The following is a 12,211-nucleotide window of genomic DNA, read 5'->3' as shown; positions in this document are numbered from 1 at the left end:
CTTATCACCCTACTTCTTAAACATTCCCTCCCTCTCAGCCCCCACCCTTTTTTATCTTCCCAGAAGGTACACACCTGTACAACTCTCAAGATAGAACAGCAAAGTAAACAACCCCACAGCATCGTGACCGAATGCTCAGGGTACAGTATGTGCAGCGCTTGCCAGATTTGACAGTTGACAGCACTTCTTCTGGCCACGTGCTGATAAGGACGAATGAGTTTGTACATTTCCTCAAAAACTCCATGTTCCATTAACAAGCACCTGAGAGGAATGACTGGTCTAGCAGTAATCCCGACACCCCACTCAGCTTTCTGCAGCGCGTATGTACTTTGCTTGGATGTCTTTGGCACATTTCTGGCATAACACAGAGTAAAGCTTTTCATCCTAAAGAAAGATGAACCTGTCATCTGAAGGGGTCGGGAGGCTGTACCGCAATTCAGGCTTATGGTTTAAAGTTCTGTTAAAAGTTCTCATTTATATATGCTGTGATCTCACATTTTTAACCACTTCAGGGGCAGACATTTTGTGTTTCTCTGGCAAAACTGATATTAAAAGGTAGTGGGTTTAATTGCAATCCCTTCTTTTCTGTCCTCTCTTTTGTCTTAGGCCTTTGCAGTGCTACATCAAAGAAACTTTGACCTCAAAGGAATTGGAAACTTCCAAAAGCAAGATGTAAGCTGTTTGAATATGGTATTCAGCACCACAGATATCATAATCTAGATTAAAAATAAATAAGTCCATGTGGCATTTTTCTGTTACAAGTCCTATCTTTGGACAATGTAATTCCATTGATGTGAACTTGGTGTCACTGGAGACAAGTCTGTATTTAAAGAAATAAAATAATAATGGAACAGGTCCTAAGAAATGCAGAGAGCAGTGAGTAATAATAAAGTAGGCCATTGGGTGGCAGAGTCAAACAGACACGAAGTCTACAAGATGCCATTTTTCTCTTTGATATTCCCATTCATTCAATACAGACTGTAGAAGCAATTAATATGAATGTTGAAAAGATATGCCAAAGGCTGTTAAAAGAAATGTAAGGCAGAAATAGTTCATTCAAAATCACTCATGAATTCAAAGGTAGTTGGGAATAAAATTGAAAATTTTCACATCACACATTGGTGACACAAATACATCTACTCAAGATAGAAATCTAAATATTAAACTGAATTCTGAAGTTTCTGTCTTTTGAGATTTTAAAATTTATTATCATAATGTTATTGCTTGAATCCTTCTGTGTACTGTAGCTAAAGAAAGAACAGTAGTTATATAGCGATAGTAGTTATGTAGTGATATAAACCTAAGCTGTCATTGAAGGATCAGATTACCATGCAAATTTGGGTACTCTGTTTACATCCTCTTTTATTCAAAGCATGATACCAAGACAGGAGAGATCTGCTGTACTAGATAAAGACTTGAAGAATTTCAAGGACCTTTCTGCTGGTAAGTTTCTACAATCTTTTCCATTAAATGTAATGGATCAAATTCTGTTCCATTTTTACAATGGGAAATTTATGAGTAAGGACTCTAAAATGACTCAACAAGAAAGCCCAAATATGATCCATAAAATCTATACTGTTACCCATGTAACATTTCCACTGTATGTACAAGCTCCGTGACAATTTTGGAAACTCTTTTGGAAAAGATTTTGAGGAAACCTCCATCACTAGATTGTTGCTTGAATGGACTGGGTAAGATTCAGGATTTCCACAGATGCTGGCAACCAACAGTGCTCTTCAGAATGTGTTTGGCTCATCTTCCTGCTGTCCTCAGTACAGCACACTACACACCACGTCCCATGCCCAACTACTGGAGATGACAGACCTTCACAATACAGGAGAAACTGGAATTGAAAAGGTAGCAATGCCACTATGTATTCCAGGGAAAACAGTTTGCCTGAGCTACCAAGTCTCATCCTTTTGCAGGTGATACCTCTGCAATTTTACTCAACCTGAAATCATAGACATTGAGAGCACTTCTGTTCCCTTATAAAGAGATGGAAAGACATTACAGCTCCAATGCCTCTGTTTCCTGGGACAGGGTAGCAGACCTCTTTGTAGTATCACCGATTGGATATTTCATATACAGAGAAGTGGGAAAGCAAGTACAAAAAGTCTGGAAAGAAGCCAAGCAAAACACTATCATCCAAACATAATTTTACACTACACAGACAAGGACAAACCCAAAAGATCACTAAGAGTGCTTTCAAAAAGAAGCATAACATTCATCACCTTTTGCTCTGCTTATGAGGAGGTTAGTTCCACAGTTAAAATACCAAGCTGTGACATAAAATAATAGATCATCAGATACAACAAGGCAAGGGGAGAAGAGAAAAATATAATTCTCTCTGACACCACAATGCACTCTTCTTTTTCTTTTTTTTCTTTTTTTTTTTTTTTTTTTTTTTCTGGGGCCATGGGAAATCTTGAGCAAGCTCCCTTCCTAGCTGAGGCTTAGATCTTCCTCCAGTGGAGCCCTCAATGTTCCTGTTCACACAAGTCACTTTTCAGCCAAGCACATTTGCAACTCTAAAATCATTATAAAAGTGACTTTACATCAGAAATATATTTCCCATATTAGGCACTTTGGGGTTTTTGCTAAACTAAAAACTATTTCTAAGAGCTCACAAGAGTAAAACCCAGCATCATCTGAGATCAGTGCCTGCTCTTATACAAAAGGATTTATGTTTCAACACCTGCAACAGCCTCATGTATCTGCTGATGTTGTAAGGGTTAGTTTATTAGAAGCTTTATAGATGAAAAAAATAAAATTCTAGTCAACAGCAAGCTTGACATTGGGTAGGTTAAAATTCTGTTGAAGTAATCTGTTTAAACATTTTGCTGAATCGGAATCCAAATAGCATATTGTAGATCTGAATATTATTTGCATTGAAGGTAAGTGCATGCTACGTATTCCATTAAAGGTTAGCAGAAATAGTAAAATTCAATAATTTTTACTTTTTAGTAACTATCATTTACTTTAAGTGTTATTTTTACTAGAAAGAATAAGTCATTTAGGCTTTTAAGCAATGCATGAACGCAGATTTTGGTTTCTTTGTGTGTTGAAAGCTCCAGATTTGAGGAATTCAGCTCAAACTTCCTTGAGTGTGTATTTTTAAAGTGCATGCTTAATACTTTCTTGTACTCAAGTCTTTCCTCTACTGACTCTTCACCTGAATGAAGTATAGACATTTGCACCAGACATAGAGAGGGACCTGAAAGGCTGGAGAAATGGGTAGACAGGAACCTCGGGAAGTTCACAAGAGGCAAATACAAGATCCTGGAGCTGGGGAGGAATACCCCTACGAAACAGCTCAGGCTGGGAACCTACCACTGGAAAACAGCTTTGCAAAAAAGGGCCTGGGGGCCCTGGTGAGCAACTTACACTTGAGCCAGCAATGCACCCTTGCAGGACAGAAGGCCAACAGCATCCTAGCTAGCAGGTCAGGGAAGGGGGTATTTTCCCTCTGCTCAGCATTGGTGAGACCACCTATGAAGTGCTCTGTCCAATCCTTGGCTCTACAGCACACAAAAGGGCCACTAAGACAAGTAAAGGCTTCGAGCATCTGACACACAAGGAGGTGCTGAGAGGGCTGGGACTGTTTAGCCTCAAATACAGACGGCTCAGGGTGACCTTACCCATGTGCATAAATACCTGATGGAAGAAAAGATACCACAGTCAGTAGCTCTCAGTGACAGGACAGGAGGAAATGGGCACATAATGAAACCCAGGAAACAGAAAGGCATAAACATAAGAAAAAGGTTTTTTTACTGTGAGGGTGATCAAACACTGGAACAGCTTGCCCTGAGAGGAGCCTGTGGAGCCTCTGTTGTAGGAGCTATTCAAAACCAAACTGGCCGTGATCCTGAGTAACTTGCTCTGTGTTTGTTGGTCCTGCTGTACGCTGGGGAGTTGGACTAGACTACCTCCAGAGGTCCCTCCCAGACACAAACATTTTATGATTCTACAATTTCTTCACAAGAAATCCCCAACTCCTGTCTAAGCAAATTATGCTGATTTTACAGCAATATTTTTATGTAGTATTTACTAAAAATGTGCAGATGATTGAGAAATCCCAAATATTAAACAAATGCATATGCTTTTTCATTATGAGTATATACATGATGTCCTGAAAACAAAAGATTTGTGTTTATGTGGATTGTGGATTTTCTGGTAGCTATCCCTTCAACCAAACCTGTTCTTTCCAGAGACAGCATTCATGGGCAGGTTTTTGCTATAAGGTAACTGGGCATTGTCCTCGTCCACTCGAGTCTTGCTGATTCTCACTGTTCCTTCAAAGGTACTTAATCTTTACCCACAAAGGGGATTTTTCTGGCATAATTTTTTTAAACTAATACATGCTTAATTGCATCCAAAAGCTACTTACAAACACACATCTGTTTACAAAACAAAAAAATATAGGGGATAACTTATGAACTCACTTGACTTTCTGAACATTCCTCATAATTTACCTACATACACAGAGTTGCAAAATCAGAAGACTGTTTTTTTCCTCCTTACTTAAAAGAATCAGGGCAGTTCTTGATGAAGCCAATTCATCTCAGATTTCTTTTTCAGTGTTCAGCTTTCTAAGGGCAAGTCTTACAATGCAGAGTTTACCTCTGACTTCTGCTCAATGTCAGCAGCAGCAGGTGTAAGACACACTGGTCTCGAAGGTAGGAATTGTTCCTTAACTCATTTATTGTTTCATTATCCATCTAATTTACATTTTTCAGTAGAGATGGTTAAAGCAGGACATAGATAATAACATGTTTCAGCTTTTCATAGGACCTGCCTCGTTAATTTTTGTATGGTTTGTTTTAGCACTTAAGTATGTGGGGTTCACCCGGTGATAAGACATGCACAGTATGCTGAATGAACAAGGAAGGAAAGAATTCCAGTACGTTTGGGTGGGAGAAGGTGAAACAAGGACACAGTTGGCAGAATTCAGGGCGGAGAAACTAAATTGCTTCTGATGCTGCACTCCTTGGACTCTAGCTGGGTTCTAGCAAAAGGAGGAGTCACTGGGATCCAGCTCATTTGACTGTGCTTTAAAATTCCAGTGACCCTGGGAGACCCTACAAAATAATATCTAGCCTTTTCTTGAAGGTGCCTAATGAGGCGGTTCTGAAAAAAGGCACATACAGAATAACATCAAACCTAACAAAACAAGAGTTTTGTTCCCACTATACTAAGGCCCCCCTACATATTTTCATTACTGTAGAAATTTACCTTGGACTAATATAAACTAATGGCTTCTCTTTAAGCTGCATTGACACATAAAAGGAAATCTTCCTGGACAGTCGTTACAGGTAATTCAGTCGTCTTTGAAATCAGTGGCAAGTGAAGTTTTATCTTGTTCCCTCCAGGTGTTTTCTCTAATACTGGTTAGCTTACCTGTTGCTTTACTTAAGATTCAGTTTGGTGATACACTTCGACACAGGATACCACCAATGAAGACTAATGTAAGACTCTCAATCTTTTGAAAATGTCAGCTTTAACTGCCATGGGGATTTTGCTACTTTTTCACCACAAAAATTTGAAAAACAGAAATAATGATACTTATTCACATGTGTAAAGACAAACTGAAAGTGATCAGAACAAGGATAATTACCATTATTATCTTTTACAAATATAAATTATGAGACAATGTAGAGTTAACAAAGAAATCTCCATTAGCTATCTCTCTTTTTCTCTCTTAACACATGTTGCAAACACTTGCATTTGTTCTCTTCCCAGCTCCTTATTCTCTAAAGGACATTATAATTTATTGTCTCAAACCATATTTGGTATTTAGTGCCTGCAGAAGCTTGTGAAAAAAAGATGTTTGTTACATGAAAATGAAAACATATTGTGGTTTCACCTCAATTCCTTTCCTTCTCCCCCACTTCTAAAGAGAAGAGACAATTTTAAGAAGCAGGAAAGTAAACAAATAAGATATACAAAAATATACAAACACAAATACAAACAAAAACAACTCGTAAGTTAGGAAAAAACTGGAACTTCTGCCTGGGGTAAAGTATGTGAAAAGTGGTGATTTGTTCAAGGACAGAATTTTGGCATTTTTCTTTAGCTTCAAGTAAATAAATAAAACAAAGAAAAGTCTTTTCATTTGATTGTTTTACAGTGCCTGGGGCTATGTACATTGGACACTATTTGCAACTGTTTTCATTTAGGGATGAGTGAAGTGGTTCAATTAAAACATGAGCCGCTCTGAACCTTTGCTGTGAATACAACAGAATATTTCTGGGGAGGTTCAAGGAAGTCCAGTTAATTTCTTGTCATTATTTACCTCTTTGTACTTATGTGTGGTGACATTGTCTGGATTCAGAAGTGCCACCATATAAGCCAGTCCTATTATACTGTGCTTAATTCTGCTGATCAAAACAGCTTGAATTGGTTGGGCGAGCAGCATGGAAATTTTGGGGAATTAACCCAAATAAAATGCGAAGTTTTGAGGTCCACCCATCGCTAAGTTACCACACCCACTGCTGTGCCCTTTACTTCTGTGGGAAAAAAGGAGCTGTTGCAATTTCTAAGAAAAAGAGCGCTGGAGCCTTAAAGCCTCAGGCTGGGTCTACACTACAGACCCCTGGGGGCACATATCACGTAGGGGAGAGGTGCATAAGATGTGCTAGGAGAAACCAGTAAGGTAGAAACAGAGAAATCAGGAAAATGGCACTTGCTGGTGTGAGCTGTTTTTCTCTGGAAGGCCAGCTACATTATACAGCTTTCCCCTGCACCACGTTAGCACGAAGTGCCCGTGCTGCTACAGACATGCTAGAGGCACCTTTGGCTCTACCACTCACAACTATTTCATCCCAGCGAAGGCCTCTCACTGGAGGCTAAGTTTCATCTTACTGCTTCTAAGCCAGCTATCTCGGCAAATACAGCCCCTGGAACATTCCCTGCTCTGCAGTCCATCCATGCTGGCTGTTTCCGACACGATACCAGCTCACTGCATCCCCGTCCTCTCACAATCAGCTGTAAAAAGAGCCTCAGGCTGCAATGTCAAACCTCTCCGAAAATGAAAGAGGTCCTAACAGACAGAAGTGCCGCAAGCTCCCCTATGGGTCCCGACCTCAGCAGCTCAGAGCTTGTAGCTGGAGCTGTCCGGAGACACGTGGCTGCTGATCGGCTGACATCCCAAGCACTGTTCAGGGCACACAGTATCCACACATCACAGCTGTGTTTGTCACAGGTCATATAAATCGGCGGTTTTTCACTGCAGCATCAAAGAGGATATACTAAATAGTTTTGCTGTGTTTGTTGCTGCTTCCTTCAGAGAAGGCCGGAAACCACTGCTACTGCTCATGTGCCTCTTCCACATGCTGACATACGCAATGTCCCCAACTACTTGCCGGACAAAATTTTATCAGCACTTTGGAATTTCTGAATTTCCTGGGGTAAATTCCAATTTGAATTATAATTGTGATCCCTCGAATTTGCAAATGTGCAGATCAAAGCAGTGTATGGCCATGCAGAGTTAGTGATGTATTAATTCTGATAGGAACACATACTGTGTGAGCCCACAGAGATTTTTAAAATTTGGAATTTGTCCTCCCTTTCATTTTCTGAACACCAGATAGTAACTATTGCAGGCACAAGGCTCCTTTCCTTACTATATTTAGCAGGCACCATGCATTGAATCACATCTTTCTCCCATTTTGGTTATAGTGATCGTCACCAGTTCTGAATTCTCTCTGAAGTTCCTTCTACTTCTAGTAAGGAACACTGATAAATTTACATTAGCCAGTTGACTGAATATTACATGAAGATTCCTGGCTCGGAACGAGGCAACTACAATGTGAATTGAAAATCCATTCATTCATTCACTGCTTCCCAGCAGCATTCCCTGGCCTGGAGCCAGATACCATTTGACGTCACGCTCTAACCAGGAACATGATGTACTGGCGCTGGGACAAAAGTTTTACTATGGAAAAAAAAAAAAAAAAAAAGGCAGCAACAAGCAGGAACTTATCACAGTAGAACCAGTTAAGAGGAGGAGATGGAGAACAAGCAGCAGAAAACTATATGTGCAGGCCTAATATTTTGCTTGTTTTTCTTCACAGCACCCAACAGGTCATGCTAACAGGAACAGCACACACGGATAAAGATGTCCTTAAATACTTACTAATTTCCCTTCTAGTTGCTGTAGCACTTGCTGAAGCATTACAAAAGCTCTATTATTTCATGTTTCTTACTTCAAATTATTTGAAACGAAATAATCCAAAGATTTTTGGCCTGCAATAGGTAGTTTTGTATGAAAAACCCTCAGTTGTGTTTATTTGAGTTAAATATTAAACAGGTCAAGTAGAGACTGAAAAGTTTGCAGTGTTAATACTCAAAATCCAAAAAGCAGTTTAAGGACAGAAAAACAATCTTTCCACTCTCTTCATAGCCACAACTAAGGCTCTGGGGAAAAAAATAAGGCCAACAAGTTTCTGAAATACTGCTAAGCATGCAAAAATAAGAAGATAATAAAATCTAGAAAAGATTAAGAAATATTTGGATAGCGAGAACTCAAATTCTTGTTGCTGATGTGGGTTCAGAATGCCAGGCTGACAGCCCCCAGACACACACAGCGGGCAGCAGCACGGGGTCCCCAGCATGGCACTTGAGGAGGTCAGCCCTAGGCTGGCTCTGGGGGTGTTCAGACAGACTGATGTGCCCTTCCGACGCTCCTTTGGCAGGCTCTCATCCCACGGGCAGTGCACTGGAGTGAGATGCGCACCACTTACACCCCATTTCTGAATTGTCATTGACAGGCACTCAGATATTGGGGAAGTCCCTTCATCCCTCTGCGATTCAGATTTTGTCTAAGAAACGGGATTAAGGTTACTGACTTCCCTTACAAAGCACTTCAAAGACTGCTGCTAAAAATTCTGCACAAGAACTACAATTATTGTTGGTGCTTGTTGTAGCACTAGATTGTTTTCGTTTGAAATGTAATACTGTAGTTATCCCTCAGACAAAACCCGCTGCTAAACTTGTCCATCACTCTCTTGTTTGTTGGTGTTCTCAAGCTCTTCACAGAAATGCTGAATTTCAATTAAAGGCGGGGGAATTTGAGGTTGCTCAGCAAACACCAGCAGGCAGCTCTCTGTATTTCAGTGGCTCTTTAAGGACCATTTTCTTGTTCAATCCAAAACAGGATGGACATCCTGGGAATGAGCGATGTACATCCTTCAGCGGTTTGAAGCTAAACTAGAATCATGCACATTGCACTGCACATACATTCCAGAAGCCAATTTCACCATTTTCTTTTGGTCTGGGTCATGACCATCAAACTCACAGCATTTAGTAAGTGGAGAATTCAAATCCGTGTTCGGCTGAATATACCCAGTCATTAGAGACATATGTAGAGGAAAAAGTTCACAAACATTGTGTTTTATTGAAATCTGGAACTAGTTAGGCTGAAATTGGACAAATATGGACAATAGCATACCCACTCTGCATGGAAAAAATGCCCTGCCCAAAGACCAGTTATCTGTTCCATGGAGAGTTTCAACCAGGGTGCCAGTGGCTAATAAATCTCTCATATATCTTAGTTTTCTCATTATCACTGGAGCCTGCTAATTAGCAGTAGCAATATAGGCATATTTCACTGTGCCAATTCTCAGCGATAAAATTCAGAACTGTTACAATACCATCCTGCCTGGTCACAGCACAGTCCCTGATGGGAGCTAGATGTGCGCCTTTCCTGACCATAGGCAAAGATACCCAGGGGCTCATCCAGCAGCTCTTCCACTTGCTCAACTGCAGCACTCAGCATCACGGTGCTTTGCACCATTCCTGTTCTCTCCCTACTTACCACAGCTTGCATTGCTTCACGTAGAAAAAAAAAATGTTTTCTATCAATTTTACATTATCTCAGAAAGACAGAGTTATACCTGTGAAACACAACCTTCCTAATCTCCCAACATAAACCATAATCGTAACATTCTTTTCCATTTCCTTTGTAAATTATTCTGACTGACTGCTCTCAGTTTGAGCATTAGACTATTTTCAAAGTAGCCACAGCTTTATTTCTTAATTTGTACCAGATATCCTGCTAGCTTCACTTCACAAACCATAGATTTATGTGCATTGGTAGACTATCGGAACTGCTTTCACAGGGGTAAAAGACTGAGTTTGCTACCTTGAAGGCATAGGCTGAAGAGAAAGTCCCTTTTTGAAAGTGTGCCCTGTGGGGAATAATACTCCAAAACAAGTTACCTATTCCCAGCTGTGGAGGAGTTTGTACAAGGATCATTTTCCATGCAACACCACCTTGTTGCCACAGCACGGCGGTTTGCCCAGCAAATGAATGTTGAGTCAGGTGATATTATTTTTGAAAATCATGGGATATGCCTTGTGAAAGGGAAAAGAGGATAGTTCAGAGCCAACAGGGAGATGCTATTGACTGGGTAACACAAATCCCTGTCTGGGAATTTGAGACCACTGAACATGCCTTGCCTTGTATTTACAGAGACATGAGGTAACTGGACATTCATCCACTTCTGTTTCACAGGTTTTTACTATTGAGCATCTACCATTGTTTGGGCAATAGTACTGTCTTACATGTATGTACTTCTTCCACGCCTGGCTTTACAGGAGTAAAAAATAATCATTCACAAAACTTATTCAGTTCAACATTTTTCTACAACCCCTTGGACTGTGAAGTTCCAATGCAAAATTCTGATCTCACCTCAACTGGATTTTGCTTGAGAACAGTCTGGATTTTCTCCAATCCCTAAGGAACTGCTGTACTGCATGTGAAATCACTTATTTGACAAGTTCTATGGTATTTTTAATAACTTATTTAATGGATCTTCTCTCTTTCATTATTTACTTGGGATCAATATCTTATGTGCACAATGTGCAAACCTAAACACAGACAAACAAGCCCCAAACATCTCATTGTCCAAAGACACATTTTTTGTTTTGGGTGTACACTGCCCCACCTATTGTAACCAATGACACGGTGCCAGAGTTTCAAGCCATTAGGTGGGTCACGCATCCCATGGCATTGTTCATCTGGGTAACAGATGTAAGACAAACACGATACGTACATGGCCCAAAGAAGGCAGAGTGAAACAAAGATGCACAGTAAGATAATACAAAGGCTAAAAGCTGTTGGGTTTAAGCTACTATTTATACCACTTACGGCTGGACAGGGAAAAATATCTGAGAAAAGTACCAAAGTTTCAGCAGTTAGCTGCATTCTGGACTGGAACAGACAGAAGACCTTCCAGTTGTTTTCTTTTCCAAGAGCAGAACATGAGCACATAACCCATGTACAGGAAGCCAAATTTCAAAGAGCCATTCGTTTAAGGCACTTCTCTGAGACAGAGGAGACAAAAGTTAGTTCCTGTTATGAGTGCTTCTTCATTTTCCAAAATGGGAGTCTTTCCCATATTCTCTTCTTTTGACTAGAAATTCCATTCTGGAGCTTAGAAGCTTTCTGTAAAATTACATCCACAAGACTTGTTTTCTCTTCTAACCAAACAGCATTTTTAGACACTATTTTGCTAAAACATTCTCGACCAGTACGCATTGCTTTTACAAGCTTCTCTGAAATAGAAATATACAGGTAGGGAATACAAAACCTTGAGCCACAGATTTTTGTGATTCAGTGAAATATTGCATGCTTGGAATGTATTTCATAGATCTACATGCTTTTTCACTCAAAACTAATCCTTTTTTTTTTTTTTTTTGTGAAGACACTGCCTTTTCCAGCACTTAAAAGTACGCTCTGGCAAGCGAGAGTCTTCACCTCATAAAATATGATGTTCTAATACTAGAGAATGCTTTGCTGTAACAAAAGTAAGTCCCTTGTTCCATTTTAAAAGTCCCTTATAAAAAAAGAAAAAGAAAAAGAAAAAAGCTGAAATGGCCCTGAAACCAACTGTAAAATCATGCCTCATTTTATTTAAAAAAGAAGTATTTGATCTGATTTTGCTGACTCTGAAAGCTATGCACTGACACACAAAGACCTTCCAAAAAGGAATTTTGTTTGTTTGCTTCCCTCCTGGACTTCTGGCCACTTTTATTTAATTAAATTAATTACTGTTGTATGGAAATAACCGTTAAAGTCTCCTGACCTGCAATAAGAGCTCAGTTTCATATTCATCAAAATGAGCAGCAAACTGCCAGAAATGTCATTATGGGGAAAAAGAATCAGTAATTTCAAATTTATTATTAAGAGAGATGGAATTCATACTACTGA

At 39.7% G+C, this 12,211-nt stretch overlaps 2 protein-coding genes across 8 annotated transcripts in view; one reads left to right on the top strand and one right to left on the bottom strand.

The window, feature by feature from the left end:
- Positions 1-12,211, bottom strand: part of LOC311445662 (uncharacterized protein) — a 169,878-nt gene that overhangs the window by 141,925 nt on the left and 15,742 nt on the right. The window lies entirely within an intron of this gene.
- LOC311445663 (uncharacterized protein) lies at positions 240-10,683 on the top strand. Of its 7 annotated transcripts, XR_014698569.1 has the most exons (6): positions 247-320; positions 607-672; positions 1,373-1,443; positions 1,714-1,857; positions 4,566-4,676; positions 5,370-6,105. XR_014698569.1 is itself a non-coding variant. In XM_084538015.1 (5 exons), exons 1-4 carry the CDS (start codon positions 271-273, stop codon positions 4,656-4,658), a joined length of 267 nt encoding a protein of 88 aa, XP_084394141.1. In that variant the 5' UTR covers positions 240-270; the 3' UTR covers positions 4,659-4,676; positions 5,370-6,105. The 7 variants fall into 7 exon arrangements, 6 of the variants coding, with proteins under 6 accessions (XP_084394141.1, XP_084394143.1, XP_084394140.1 ...); XM_084538015.1 differs by lacking the exon at positions 1,714-1,857 and having other exon boundaries at positions 240-320; positions 4,579-4,676; XM_084538017.1 differs by lacking the exons at positions 1,714-1,857; positions 5,370-6,105 and adding an exon at positions 10,472-10,683 and having other exon boundaries at positions 4,579-4,676.

The sequence above is a fragment of the Aythya ferina genome (genome assembly GCF_964211825.1).
Source record: "Aythya ferina genome assembly, chromosome: 16".
Classification (NCBI taxonomy): domain Eukaryota; kingdom Metazoa; phylum Chordata; class Aves; order Anseriformes; family Anatidae; genus Aythya; species Aythya ferina.
This window is presented reverse-complemented; position numbering and strand designations above follow the sequence as displayed.

Coding starts and splice junctions, on each gene's coding strand:
- LOC311445663 (XM_084538012.1), top strand. CDS start 271: ATGACTGGTCTAGCAGTAATCCCGACACCCCACTCAGCTTTCTGCAGC. Junction 1,444..4,565: donor TTTCAAGGACCTTTCTGCTG/GTAAGTTTCTAC, acceptor AATTCATCTCAG/ATTTCTTTTTCAGTGTTCAG. Junction 4,677..5,267: donor AAGACACACTGGTCTCGAAG/GTAGGAATTGTT, acceptor CTTCTCTTTAAG/CTGCATTGACACATAAAAGG.